The sequence below is a fragment of the Cricetulus griseus genome, unplaced genomic scaffold, assembly GCF_003668045.3.
Source record: "Cricetulus griseus strain 17A/GY unplaced genomic scaffold, alternate assembly CriGri-PICRH-1.0 unplaced_scaffold_1, whole genome shotgun sequence".
Lineage (NCBI taxonomy): Eukaryota > Metazoa > Chordata > Mammalia > Rodentia > Cricetidae > Cricetulus > Cricetulus griseus.
In genome coordinates this window covers 1,804,766-1,819,682 of record NW_023276808.1, presented here as the reverse complement: position 1 = coordinate 1,819,682, position 14,917 = coordinate 1,804,766, and the positions used below count along the sequence as shown (strand labels likewise).

Genomic DNA, 14,917 nt, shown 5'->3' with positions numbered 1-14,917 from the left:
TTGTCGAGGGCATGGTGCTGTTCTGAGCAGTCTGTTCTCTTCCTCTTGTAAGACCACCGATCCTGTTTCCTTCAGGCCCCACCCTTATAATCTGATTTAACCCTGGTGAGTTCCTTAGCCGCTCCAAGCCCAAGTACAGTGGGTTGCAATGGGCACTGGAACTTTAATGTGTGTTTTAGGAGAACACATTTCAGCTTCTGGCATCACAGAATACACATTCTCATGAGCTTAGCCTGGGGTTGCATCTCGCTAATAAAGTCACCCAAGTGTGAAGCTGAGCAGTATTAGCCAGGGAACACCAAAGTGCTTAGTATCTGGCACTTATCAGTTAATCATGGTGTGTCTAGAGGTGATTTTAAAGACAGTTTCCTATCCTTTCTTTTGCAGGTGCTAACTTTGGGTCCCTTCTTGGAATAGGAGGAAGAGCCGTTCTCTACTTTTCAGAACTACAGAGAAACTAAAGAGAACCGATTTAAATAAGTTGAACTCTCTTCTGGCCTCTCCCCTTTCGAGACATCACCACTTCACCCTGTAAGGAGCCTGAAGAATTAGACCAGTCACTATGAATGTGACCACCTTGTTTTCCTTTACAAGTCCAGCTGTGAAGAGACTTCTAGGTTGGAAACAAGGTGACGAAGAAGAAAAGTGGGCAGAGAAAGCTGTGGACGCTTTGGTGAAAAAATTGAAGAAAAAGAAAGGGGCCATGGAAGAGTTGGAGAAGGCCCTGAGCTGCCCGGGACAGCCAAGTAACTGTGTCACCATTCCCTGCTCCCTGGATGGCAGGCTGCAAGTGTCCCACAGGAAGGGATTGCCTCATGTCATTTATTGCCGAGTGTGGCGCTGGCCAGACCTCCAGAGCCGCCATGAACTGAAGCCTCTGGATTGCTGTGAGTTTCCTTTTGGTTCCAACCAGAAGGAGGTGTGCATCAACCCCTATCACTATAAGCGCGTGGAGAGCCCTGGTGAGTGAGGTGGACTGTGTGTGCACCGTGAAGCCTGTTGAGACCAGAGCAATAACACCTTTCTGTTGTGGGGTATAATTCCAAAATATCTTGGGGAAGTTTTGTGTGTATTCATACATGTGTGTGCAAAAGAGCACAAAAACTCTTTCTACTCGGCTTTTGCTCACTGTAATGAGTGTCTGTAAAAATCACTTTATACAGGGGAAGGTTTACTTTACTTTGTGATTTTGAAAGTATCAGCCCTTCGTTCCATCGGCTCCAGGGCTCTCTGTCCTGTAGCACTATAGCATCCTGGGGTAGGATGGTGGCAGAGCAGAGCTCATGTCACAAGAAGAAGGAACTGGAGCCCTGCTGTTCCCTCTAGTGACTAGGAGACTTCCCACTAGGATGTGGGGACAAGCCTTCAGCACCTGAACATTTGGGGGTACATTCCAATACAAATTTTAGCAGTCCTGGAGTATTTCATACATCTTAAAGGCCTCCTTCCTTCTAAGTGACTTTGTTTAGAATCAGGTTCTGAAAATTGAGGTTTTTGTCTGAATTTGCTTTCTAAGGTTCACATTGGTTCTGTGTGTCTTTCCAGCAATTCAGCTGTGCAGTACGTCAGCAGACAACAGAAGCACAGGGTCTTGTTGTGTGCACTGAAGGAAGGGCACTGTGGGGCAGCTGTGACCAGTTCTACTTCATGTTTCACGACAGTACTCTTTGTCATCTGTATCGAAGTGTGCTTGTGTTGTGTTGTGTTCCCTGTGGGCTATGTTCTGCTGTGTGAGGAACTGATGCTGTTACTTTAAGATATCTCAGTCTTTACCTGTGTGGTTGGGCTATGGTAAAGTCTGGAGTCGGCCTCTCGAATCTATGGATTCTGCAGATATACATAGAGGCATCTGCAGATGAAAATAGTTAGAAAAAGAACTCTGTCTCTACTGAGCAGGCAGACTTCCTTTCTGATACTTTCTCTTTCAGTTTTGGAGGTTGAAAAAGTCAATGGACTTCATTCTTTCTGGGGCTCAGAGCCCAGGAACTCTTGGTGGGAGGGCCTGCTTCCTTTTCTTCTCATCAAGCCTCTGACTAGGTATGATGGCTACGACATAAGAATCAGAGGTGCTCGTACCTGATGCTGCCCAGGGTCACCAGTGCTGGAGGTCCTCGTATAGGTTGGCTTGCATTGGCCTGACCCCAGCTTAGTGACCACCACAGCTCTGCCCCTCCCATAGTCCCAGGGTTAATCTACCCATTGTTCTGGAAGGAGTCCAGTCAGGGCCTTGATAGGTACTGGGCTAGGTGCTATGTTCCTGCTTGCGTACTCCTCTTGATCCAGCACCTGGAGCATTGCAGCCTACATGACTGACTCCTTTGGATGCCTAGACTCGGTGGCAGCAGCTAGCAAAGGACAGAAGACCCTCTTATTCTCTAAACAGCGCAGTGACTATCTCACAGTATTTATATCGTGTTAGGCATCACAGGTGGTTCAGATCTGATTTAAAGTGTGCGTGGGGCAGACACATAGAGGCCCCACGGAGATACTGTGCCGTGTTACACCAGGGACTGAGCGTCTGCAGATGAGGGCTTCCAAGGGAGCTCTGGTACCAGTCTCCCGTGGATATCAACCGCTACATTCTGAATTTGTATAGTTTGCCCTAGAGCTTGGTTCTACATCTGGACAGGCAGATCAGTTGACAAGTGGTTCTGTATTGAAGCATTGAGTTGCCACAGTGTCTGTCATTCAGGATGGTTTTGTTGATGGGTTGGTTCACTTAGCTGATTATTTCTGAGAGTCCCCAAATATGGATGGTGTCAGATTTGGGTGGCCTCCCTCCCTGTTCCTGTTCCCAGGATGGCCAGGTGACTTTTCTCTCACAGGAACTTCAGACCCCAGGGGTAGACTGCAAACTTCCAGCTCAACCATCCAATAATAGGTTGGTCTCCAAAGGCCTTTTGTATTTTTGTGGAATATATAAGTCATGTAAAAGTAAAGACTAAGGAATAATTTGCAAAGGCTTTTGTGTCCACTGCCTGTTTTTAAGAAAGAGAGGATATAAACTATACCTTTCTCATTTGTCTCTCTGTTTTCTTTCTGTCCCCAGTGCTTCCTCCCGTGCTGGTTCCGAGGTACAGTGAGTACAACCCTCAGCACAGCCTTCTGGCACAGTTCCGCAACTTAGGACAGAATGAGCCTCACATGCCACCAAACGCCACGTTTCCAGATTCCTTCAGGCAGCCCAGCACCCACCCGTTTCCCCGCTCGTCCAATAGCAGCTACCCCAACTCCCCAGGCAGTAGCAGCAGCAGCAGCACCTACCCTCACTCCCGCACCAGCTCAGACCCAGGCAGCCCTTTCCAGATGCCAGGTAGGAGGGGGCATTCGGGGACGCTGCCTGCCTTGGGGAGGTGGGTGGGGGTGGCCTGTGGGGCGCGGGCACAGTGGGTGGAACCCTGAGCACATCCTGGTGAACCAGTGCTTGGAGAATATCAATGTAGGGAGGGGAGTTGTACATACAGCTGGAGAAGAGGATGGCTTGTTTGAATCCTGTTAAGTTTTGAAAATGCTGCATCCTTCTTTGAGTGACACAATTGTTCCAGTCTCGGCTCTCCATAAAAAGAAACGGGAAAATGTCATGTTACACACACTGCTGCACTGAGAAGCGGCTTCAGCGAGCTTTTCCAACATTGAAAAACCCTTGTTATCAATGCATCCGCAGAAGAGCTAATTACGGGGTATCCGCCCGCCCCATTTAATTAGATTCATTTAGCCAGTGATGTAATCACAAGAAAAATGTACTTTTAACATCAAGAAAATGCAACAGAAATATGGAGAACATCTGCTTGTTTAACTTTGCAAAGACAAAAACCAGTTATTTTCCTGCTTGTTTAAATTAGCAAAGACAAAAACCAGTTATTTTCTTGTTTTAGTCATAACGGAAGGTGTAATAGTGACTAATTAGAGGATTATACTTTTCAGATTACAGGTTAGTAAACAAGCATCTCAAATATTAGTGCCAGAGCTCTTGCCAGTCGATATCAAGAGGGACACGGTAAATAAAAGTTCATCATGAAATGCATGGATATTTTTGTGAGGGAAAGTGATGGGATGGGATGTTTATAGAGCCACTTAAGGTGCTTTACATTAAATTATACTTCAGCATCCATGTTGTACCTTCAGAAATTAAAACGTGATCCATGCTTTATTGCTTCCTCCATTCCCAACTATAAGTAAAAGGAAAATGTTTACCTAAAGTTACCCTCTGACCACTGCATACAAGTACACACACATGCATCTGTGTACACTTGAGCAGGCCTAATCATACGCAAAAGCTCTCAGTGCAGAGGAGAGTCTGTGCCTGAAGCATGTAATTTTTTTTCTTTCAAACTTTGTAGCTGACATACCCCCAACTGCTTACCAGCCTCCTGAAGACGCCATGGCCCAGGATGGCTCTCAGCCAATGGACACGAATATGATGGCACCTGCACTGCCCTCCGAGATCAACAGAGGAGGTAAAATGAGTTGTCAGAGTTTTGTCTGTATGTCCTGTCCAAATGTTACTTTTACTCATTTAGACCTTAAAAAGGTAGCTGTTTGACAAACATGGAAAAAACGTTTTGCTGTTGTTTTAAGCCTAATGCAAAGAATTCTCTAGAGCCCATCTTTTTACTTAAACTCTGTCACAGTCCAATATGATATCTCAGATTCCCACTGGTCTCTGAAACGGCCGTACACAGTGCTCTGCCATTTTGTGTTACATAGTTAGGTGAAGAGAGTTTCCAGCACTGGTGGTTAGAAAACTGAACTGTCAGTCACCTCTAAAGACAATCTGAGATGCTGTATGTTGACCAGTGTTGAATAATCAGCCATGATTTATTAATTATGGAAAAATAAACAAGCATATCTGTGGCCTTAGCATACTAATTTGCTTTCACCTTCAATAAATGAGTAAGTGATATATATTATCATATATGCATTTATATACATATATGCACATATATCAAATAACTGTTTAAAATGCATCTGTCTATGATTTGTTACTAATAAATATGGGTTTGTATGGCTGTTTCACATACCTATATACACAGGAGGTTGTTAAAAATCTCTGTGCTTACTGAGATAGTCGGAGGAAATGACTGAGTCCTGTTTTACATAACAAATACATCTGTTGTTTATATGCTCATGTGTTTTCACGTCTTTAGAATAGCCCCTAGGACACTTTTGGAATTTTTGTTTGGGGAGCAAGATACCCTGTGTGGGGCCTGTAATGGTCATGATGAGATTATCTCTGTTACCCCCAAATAGAGACTTATTTTTAATTTTTTTCCTTTAAAATAGCTTAAAAAATGTTCCCAGTTGGAGCCATTTAAAAATCACGTAGTATTTTCAGAGGAAAAAACTTTGACTATTCTCCTGTTGTTACCTGTGGTGGATTCCCAGAACATGGGTCAGCAAGCTACAGCCTGCACACAGATCAGCCCACTTTCTGTTTTTGTAAATAAAGCTTTATTAGAACACACTACTGCCCATTTGTTACATTTTATCTATGGCTAGGTTTTTTTATCTGTTGTTGTGGTTACAAAGGCAGAGTGGAATAGTTGTGATAAAGACCATATGTCTCACAAGATCTTCCTGGCCTTTTATAGGAAAAAATGTGTCCACATGTAAGCCAAATGAATAGCAATTTTAACAATGCTGAAAGCTGATAGAAGGCCTATGTGACAGATGGCACAGCCTTCTCTGGGGTTTGGCACTTGTGAATTACTAAAGCTTTGCTCCTTGAAGAGCAGCAGACAGGGAAGCATTGCCTGGAAAGAAACAAGGGAAATAGTATATTTTCAGCTAAGCTACTTATATAAAACAAATAACTGGCTGGTTATGTTAAGAACACGGCAGCACTCAGAAGCACAGGCAGGCTGAACGCTGTGAGTTAGAGGCCTGCCTGGTCTACAAAGCTACAAAGAAACTGTGTCTCAAAAAACCACAAGCAATCAAAAAAAAGGATGTGGAAGTCTTTCTCCTGCTCCTCCTCCTCCTTCTCCTCCTCCTCCTCCTCCTTCTCCTTCTCCATCTCCCAGTCCTGGTGGATTTTCTTTCCATTTCTTATGTTTGTACACTGAATCCCCATGAGACTCATTAGAGTAATGATCAAGTTGGCAATGGTGTGGTTTGTGTGCCTGGACTCTCAAAAGGCAAGCATAAGAGGTTTTGATGCAGAAAGGGCTCTTTTCCCAGCCTCTTGGCTGAAAGCATTTAGAAGCATTTTCTGTTTTGAGATTCATCAGCCTTAAGAGATTGGGCCTAACAAGCTGCATCCTCTTGGTAAACCTGTGTAGTTTCTATTGTTGGCCCATTCTGGGAAGGGAGAGACAAACACACCCGCTTGGCATGACTTGAAGCATGGAGTCTGGAAGAGAGAGATATATTTTATTCGGGAGGAATGGCCAGCTGGCATGGTTTCTGCCTGAGCTATAGCAAAACTGGAGCTTCAGCCATCACTAGCTCTTGTGAAGCCAAGCAGATTCTTCATGATAGGAAGAAGTTCGTTTTCAGGGCTTCGAGAAAGCAGAGGTCTGCCATGGCTTTGCCAAAAGCAGTTCCTTTCTTCACAAGCCCCATTGGCATATCTCCAGGCCCCTCCTGTTGCTGTGCCACTTGCTTTCTCATTGGTCACTGTGTTTCTTGTAGGTAATGTGCCAGCAGGAGTGATTTCAATTATTTCTGTATGTTAATGAGCAAGTTATAAGTCATTTGTATTCAGCAAGTGCTGTTTCCCTGCTTGCTGAGCTTGTATATTGGATCTCTGCCAGTTCCCCAATGAAAGGAGAATGCCGCCCTTAGTAAGAAGTACATTGGATCTCACAGAAATGACCCATGTGATCCTCGTAGTTGCCCCTCCCTGTCTTAGTTCCACCGTGCTCAGCCAGTTTTACAATGTGGTTTCTGGTTGGGGTGCTCCAGGAGTAACTGTGAGCAAATTTCTTTCCTTCTTACAGATGTTCAAGCTGTTGTTTATGAGGAACCAATGCACTGGTGCTCTATTGTTTACTACGAGCTCAACAACCGTGTGGGTGATACATTCCAGGCCTCCTCCACAAGCGTGTTGGTGGATGGTTACACTGATCCTTCCAACAACAAGAACCGTTTCTGCCTTGGGCTGCTCTCCAACATTAACCGGAACTCCACAATAGAAAACACCAGGCGACATATTGGAAAAGGTGCGTGTCCCTTTACCCCTCCTGCAAACGTTCATCTTTTCTTCCTCTAGAAGTGACCCCATCGTTCTTGTGGCTAATGCCAAATGTTCAGATGCTGCTGTTTGAAGTATCTTTCTAATTCATATTATCTAGAAATTGCTCCAATCATTGATCTTAGTGGTTTTCCAACTCCTATGATATTGATAGGTGCCAGCTGACATTGCCGTGTTATTGTGGTGCACTACGCTGTCCTATATTTTGTTATAAGTGAAATATCTTTTAAAACAATTCTTACATTTATTTATTCCATGTTTGTGTGTGCATGCCTGTATGTGTGTGTAAGTACCTTGGTCAGAGGACAGCTTGTAGAAGTCAGATCTCTCCTTCTGCCATGTGGATACTAGGAATCAAACTCAAGTCATCAGTCTTGGTGGCAAGCACCTCTACCCACTGAACCATCTCAACATCCCAAATATCTTTCTTAGGGGACTAAACTACTAGTGGTAGATTAAAATATTTCTATAACATTTATATGTATTTATTATGTGATTAAGTCAATGACCAGATGTGTGGGTAGTGCTCAGAGCTTAGCTTTCCCTGTGGAGTAAGGAACAGGCAATCAAGAAGGGGTGTGGCATTCCTTGGAAGTGTCAGTGTAAAATCATAATTTAATGACATGACGTGTGTTTATATGCTCTTGTGCTCTTGTGTCTGTATGGGAGCCTATCTATATACCCTCTGAATATGAATGTAGTTTCTACCTTGTCTGCTGAGAAGGCAAAGATACAAAGGAGCAATAGGCACATCTAGTGTCCAGATCATTGCTGCAGATATCTATCCCCACTGAGGCAAACTGGCTGCCTCCAAATCTGTGATGAGCTGCGCCTGGTGCATCTCACATGACACAAAGTGAAGAAAAGTTTCTGAAAATGTTGCTGCCTCTCAGGATACAGCTGTCCATGGCGGGTTTGTTCTGGGGTCCTAAGGACTAAAATCCAAGGATGCTCAGTTCCCTTATATAAAACAATGTAGTGTATCATGCATGCAACATGCATGCTAAGCTCCCTTATATAACAACAGTTTGGTTTCTCATGTAACTTAAGACACCTACTGCAGAGTCTACATCATGTCAATAGTTGTACTGTTGAGTGACTCTGGAAAAGGCAAAGCCTCTGCATGGTAATGTTGGTGCTATTAAAAAATCACTTTTGATATGTGCATAATTGAGACTGGATTCCAGATCCAGACATAATGAAAAGCTACTGTGATTAACTGCATTAGTGGATCTTAGGAGACTGCTGGGTGTAGTGGTGCACATAACTCCTGGAACAGAAAATCAAGAATCCAAAGCCAGGTTGCACTACATACACAGTGAGATCCTGTCCAATAAGTAAACCTAATTGATACTGCCATACTAATAGAGAAGTGAATTAATTGGCAAGTTTGGAAGCTAAATTGACACTGAGTACTAGAATGCATACATCACCACTTTGTAATTAGTGTTGTAAGAATAGGACTGGTAAGATGGCTCAGTGGGGAAAGGGGCTTGTGCCAAGCCTAACAAACTTATTTCTATACCCAGGACCACATGGTAGGAAAAAGCCAATCTGACCTCCACACATGTGATAGCACATGCCTCACGCACACATAACGCACACATAGAACAATTAAATGTATTAAGAATAAAATATGAAGATAAATTTTATGAGAATCAAGGTGTTTGCATGTTTTAAAGTGTTTCTCCCCAAACTATTTTTGTTGAAAATAAAAATCAACTGCAGAATAAAATTAACTATACAGTGTATAAATCTGCATGGTCAGTAAATTGGTTGGTCCTCCATCTTTAAGACACCCATGAGTGGCATATGCTGGGAAGGCAGAGGCAGGAAGATCTCTTGAGTTTCAGGAAAGCCAGAACTACAATGTGAGACCCTGTCTCTAAGTAAATAAATGAAGTAAAAAGAGAATCAGCATCTACAGCAATGAGTCAGGTAAAACAGTGATTTTCATAGGTGCTTGAGAAAACATTTGAGAAGATTTTTAACATTTATTCTTAGATTCAAAGAGGAAACCTAACAAGGGTGGAACTCGATTTGCAACACAGGCTTTAATGATTGCCAAAACGGACACAGTACTGCAGACTTCCTCTGTCACTGAAAGAATGTCAATATTTTCCACATCTTTATATTTCAAACATTGTCTTAATTTTCTAAAATGAAAAGTCATCATTTTTGGTATCAGGGAAAAGGTTTTCTTTTCTCCTAAAATGTTTTCTCTAAGCAGAATTGTGGCTATTAGGCTTCAATGTGGGTCTCTTAACAATGGGGAAATGATTGGTTTAAGGATATAAAACTGCATTTAGACAAGAGGCATGGACTCTGTGATGTCTTGAGGTCTACTGAGAGCATGATAAATATGGTTGATAACAATATGCTATACTTTAAATGTTCTGAGATAGTATACTTTAAGTGTTCTCAAAACAAAAATGATGAATATGTGTGATATAACATGTTAATTGGTTTAATTTAGCCATGCTATTGTGAACATACTGCATTACATATCATAATTGTGCATGACTTTATTTCGAGCTAAATAAATGAATGGAAAAAAGTTTTCTCTATATTTTGCTCCTAAATGTATCTCCTTATATCACTAAACTAAATGGATTTCTACCACAGTGGATAGAGCTGATACTGGAGTCTTAGCCTTTTGTGTCTGTAAAAATGCCAAATGGTGTGTACTCAGACAGTCACACTAGCGTTTTCTACTAAGCCTTTCCAGGGTCACCTTCAGGGCTCAAAGCCACACTAGCTGCCTGCTTGCTAGCCTCTTTTACTCCCTCATGAGGCTTAGCCAGAGGGTACATCTTCCTTTTTGAAGATTTGCTTTTGTTTATTTTGGTTGATAGTGGGGCACATAGCAGTCAGAGGACAAATTTGCAGAATTGGTTCCCTCCTTCTTCCAGCTTTAGTAGGAGGGGATCCAGGTCTCTGCCTCCTTCTCTCTGAGAAGGTGGGTTATTGCCTGGTCTCCCAGCATTCTAAGTTGTAAGAAGTTTTCAATTATTGTTTTTAGTACTTATTTCTGTGAGCTCCTTTTTCACACAGTAATTTTCTTTCTATTTAAAAGGTGTCTGTTTTTAACTAGACCTCATGTCTTACAGCTTCCAGCAGTAATTCTTCAACCCGGGTTTCAACTCCACTATGTTTATTGATCATCCCTTCTCTCTCTCTCTCTGAAGCTTTCTGAACAATTTAGCCTTGGCATAAATGCAGAAGACTTTAAGCACACAGGATACCCCAGGAAACTACAGGTTTTATATTGCTATATATTTAGAGTGTCCATATACTTTCGACTCTGGTTAAGCAGGACATTAAATACCAAAATGAAAATGTCAACCATTATTATTTTTGAGAGACTTGTTTGTTCCTGAACACACTGGTTATCACAAGCATAACATAGTTAGCTAGATGTCTGTCAGAATGGCTATGTGAGTGGCCAAATTTGACTCTGCTTGGGTTCCTTTCAGCCTATGACTGACATGGTCTGTCCTCTCACAGGCGTCCACCTGTACTATGTTGGAGGAGAAGTGTATGTCGAATGCCTGAGTGACAGCAGCATCTTTGTGCAGAGTTGGAACTGTAACTACCATCATTGGTTTCATCCCACCTCTGTCTGCAAGATCCCCAGTGGGTGTAGTGTGAAAATTTTCAACAACCAAGAGTTTGCTCAGATCCTGGCACAGTCTGTGAACCATGGTTTTGAGACCGTGTATGAACTCACCAAAATGTGCACTATTCGAATGAGTTTCGTGAAGGTGAGCAGTACCCGCCCATCTCATTCAGGCTTGACCCCTGCCTCACCCCTGCTATTTACAATATGTATACCTGTGCCTTCCTGGTATATATTCCTATCAGTGCCCAGCAAGAGCACCATTGTCCAAGCGGTTGTCATGGGAACTTAGAATATAGTCCTCTCCTCACACCATGCAGGTCCCAGAGACGGAACTCAGGTCTCCAGGCTTGGTGACAGGCACCTTTATCTCCCCCTGCCTCCCAGTCATCATGCAGTTTATTCCGGGTCAAGCTAAGGGTTTAATAGAGTCCAGGCTGTAGCATGTCTTATTCCAGAAGCAGGCAGCCTAGTCAGTCTGTCTGTCTCAGCAGTCCTTAGGGCTCATATCAGCCTGGGGAGGGACAGCCTAGTGAATCTTGTCAGTTTCAGTAAAGGTTTTACGATGTCTGCTTCCTGAGTTTTAAGGACTTTGCCTAGAGGGTGGAGTGTTTCGCCTCCCCTTAAAGCATTCAGCAATTCTGGAGCTTCCCTATAAGACAGAAGGTTTTATCTTTGAAGATATTGCTACACAACATGTGTAAAAGGTGAGAGAAGAACCAACTTCACAGATTTGTTCTCTGAGCTCCACATGCACACTGTGGTGTACATTAACACACATTCATGCAACAACAACAAAAAGCTGGGTGCAGTGCTGTGTGTGGTCCCAGCATGGGAGACAGATAGGATCCCTTAGGCTTGCTGGCCACCAGTCTCTCCTGATTGACAAAAGCCCAGGTGCAGCAAGAGAACTCATCTCAGAAAATACAGTGCAGTGTGATTGAAGATGACAGCCAGTGTAGACCCCTGTACTCTCCAGGCATGGACACACAGATAAAGGGGCAAGGGACTGTTCAGTTAAAGGTGTAGGACTCTTACAGTGGTCCTGGGTTCAGTCCCAGCATCCAGCTGAAGTGGATCACGATAGCCTGTAACTCTACCTCCAGGATCCAACATCTTCTGAAATCACCAGATACCACACATTCATAGGTAAATCCATACTCAACATGTACATATTTGCACAATTTTTAAGTAAAATATTAAAAAAATAAAGCCAGTTTGATAATACATGTCTTTTATTCCAGTGCTCAGAAATCAGACAGGTAAGCTCTGAGTTTGAGGACGGTTGGGTCTACATAGGGAGTTTAGGCCAGCCAGGGCTACCCATTAAGTGTATGTCTTAAAAGTACAAGTAAGTAAAGTGTTAACATAACATTAATGTAGTGGGAAATAAATAATTAAAATGTCTTTTATGTATTTTTTTTTCAAGACAGGGTTTCTCTGTGGCTTTGGAGGCTGTCCTGGAACTAGCTCTTGAAGACCACACTGGTCTCGAACTCACAGAGATCCCCCTGCCTCTGCTTCCACAGTGCTGGGATTAAAGCCGTGCACCACCACCTCCTGGCTAAAATATCTTTACTCAAACAACTACTGAATGTATTTTAAATTTGTAATTACCCAAGACTAATAATTTTTATTTATTTATTTGAAACAATGTCTCATTCTGTACCCCTGACTGGCCTGGAACTCACAGAGATCTACCTGCTCCTGCTTCCGGAATGTTGGGATTAAAGTCATGTGTCTCTACACCAGACTAAATAGGTGATCCTGGGGTCCTTGGGTAGACTTTTGGTGGCCAATGTCTATCCCCAAAACTTATCAATGCTTTTATGGTATGTTTGTTTTCTTGTGAGACATAGCCATGAGTCCAATCATAATTATGTGAACTGATCATATGATCTGGGTAGAGTGACTCAATGAGATAGAGTGTTAAATGACACCAGTGTGCTTTCTTTTTCCTAGGGTTGGGGAGCCAAGTACCACAGGCAGGATGCTCCTAGCACCCCCTGCTGGATTGAGATACATCTGCATGGCCCTCTCCAGTGGCTGGATAAAGATCTTACCCAGATGGGTTCACCCCACAATCCTATTTCCTCAGTGTCTTAAAGGGCCTCTGGCTTCTGTCTCTTGCAAATGTTGAACCTTGCATGTACATGAAGGATGGATATGTCAGACGGGTGGAAACCTGACAAGGGAGCTTTGATAATACTTGACCTCTGTGACCAGCTGTTGGATTGAGAAATTAACAAACATTGGTAACATGTTGTTGATATCAAGAATATGTTTAGTTTACATTGTGACATTCTGTTGTATGATCAACTAAAATGTTGACTTTTAGCAGGACTTTTGTGTATAGTTTTAAAGGAGATGGCCAGGCCAGGGACAAATTATCTATCAGAAGAACAATCCTGAGCAGTCCTTTTGTTGGGAATGTTTGGCAGAGTGTTACGCTAATAGTCTTTTAAATGCGCTCTTCATCAGGTTCTGAGCCCACACTGAATCATCTTTTTATGGGTTTTCATAATGTTTTAAAACTATTTGTTTAGAAATGAATGGGGTTCTTTGTTTTAAAGGCGAATTTTTTATTACATACACAGTATTCTTTCTAAAACTGTATGCTGAATGTAGTGCTGTCCTAATGACATGAGGCTTTTGCTCCTTGCTAAATATGTGTATACAGAATATTTGGAGGTTAGGAATAGTGTAAATGGCTAGTGGATCTAGAAGGTATTTTTCGGTGGGGTGGGGGAAAGGAAATGACAACCGCAAATGTAGACTATGCCTTAAGGTTCAGTTTGTTGCCTTAAATGAGGAAGCTGGTGTCTGAATTTGCTGTGTTTCAGGTTTTTAGACTTTTATCTGACTTTTTTCCTTTCTTGTCTTTTATCTCATCTGCTCTACACCACAGGAAAGAAGCTGGTTAATTCTTGTAACTGTGAGAATAAATGAATAATCCCTTTTATTTGTGTTTCAGTGCCTGGTATATGAAAGGTTTGAATTTAATGAGCAGTTTTTATGGAGTTTACAATACAGACGTAGACTTTAGTTTCCAAATGAATTGTTTGTCAATCATAGTAACTGTGTTCATTATTCAAAGGTTTAAAGAAGATCCCTATTGGAATCCATTTCAAACATTTTTATTTTGTTTTGTTTTTTATACTGTTTATTTTGCTTTCTTTTGTTAATTTTTTTCTATTCTCCTCTACTCTTATACATTGTGTACCTTTATTCCAACACTAGTGGGTTATCTCTACTGGAAAATTTTAAATAAACCTGTCTTTATTGCTTCCTTTGATTAAAAATGGTTCATTTTTTTCTTTGCTTGTTAAAATTTGTGATCAGTAAGATGTGGTCTTTTGAATGATCTTGTTAGATGCAAAAGCTCAGTTGGTAAAGTGGGGACATAGAACCTGGCTTGCTAAAAGAGCAGAGTGATCTAAAGTCAGGAGAAACGACACATAAAGCTGGGAAAAACTAAGGGAAAAGCAATGAGGGAGGGCATGTACCATGGTGCAACTGTATGGGTTACAAGGTAGCTGATGGAGCTGGTCCCCCTCCATGATGTGAGTTTCAAACATCAAACAGGTCCTCAGGCTTGGCAGCAAACCCGTTACCCACTGAGCCTCTCAGCAGCCCACAAGTGTGTGAGCTTTTTATTCAAAGGGGCTTCTGCATTGTAGTTACTGACAGATGCCCTTACTCAAGTGGAATCACTGTTTCCTAATCTGAAGGGTACCCATAGGGGAATGTAGCCAGGGCAGACCAAAAACTGAACGCACAGGAGAAAGTTAACATTGTGCAGTTTTACTGGGATGGTATGATCCCCCCTTTCCCACAAAGTGAATTTTTTAAAGTTTTTTTGAAAAAGAAACTATTTGAGGTCATTATGTTTTCTAGCCACACAAATACCACTGTTTCACCTCACCTTCTCTCCTGGACTTGGTGAACAACCCCAAAATTTAAGGGTCTACTGCCCCCCACCAATTGAAATCCTCTTTAAAAAAATATCTTGTTCCCTACCCACTGAAACTACAAAATGTATCCCCATAAACAGCGACCCAAATTTCTGGTTGTTATTGTAGCCTCCAAGAAACATCAATGGC

At 42.3% G+C, this 14,917-nt stretch overlaps 1 protein-coding gene across 3 annotated transcripts; it reads left to right on the top strand.

Moving 5' to 3' along the window:
* The first annotated feature begins 559 nt into the window (after nt 1–559).
* LOC113839093 (mothers against decapentaplegic homolog 1-like) lies at nt 560–12,920 on the top strand. 3 transcript variants are annotated; one of them, XM_027434548.2, is made up of 6 exons: nt 560–962; nt 3,050–3,313; nt 4,341–4,457; nt 6,942–7,163; nt 10,703–10,959; nt 12,777–12,920. In XM_027434548.2, exons 1-6 carry the CDS (start codon nt 563–565, stop codon nt 12,918–12,920), a joined length of 1,404 nt encoding a protein of 467 aa, XP_027290349.1. In that variant the 5' UTR covers nt 560–562. The 3 variants fall into 3 exon arrangements, with proteins under 3 accessions (XP_027290349.1, XP_027290351.1, XP_027290350.1); XM_027434550.2 differs by lacking the exon at nt 4,341–4,457 and having other exon boundaries at nt 563–962; nt 3,050–3,274; XM_027434549.2 differs by lacking the exon at nt 4,341–4,457 and having other exon boundaries at nt 563–962.
* Nucleotides 12,921–14,917: the final 1,997 nt, after the last annotated feature.

What these genes read in the sequence shown, in the direction of transcription:
- LOC113839093 (XM_027434548.2), top strand. Translation starts at nt 563, where the DNA reads ATGAATGTGACCACCTTGTTTTCCTTTACAAGTCCAGCTGTGAAGAGA. An exon ending in TAAGCGCGTGGAGAGCCCTG is followed by an intron (nt 963 to 3,049) that starts GTGAGTGAGGTG and finishes TTCTGTCCCCAG; the next exon opens with TGCTTCCTCCCGTGCTGGTT. An exon ending in CTCCGAGATCAACAGAGGAG is followed by an intron (nt 4,458 to 6,941) that starts GTAAAATGAGTT and finishes TCCTTCTTACAG; the next exon opens with ATGTTCAAGCTGTTGTTTAT.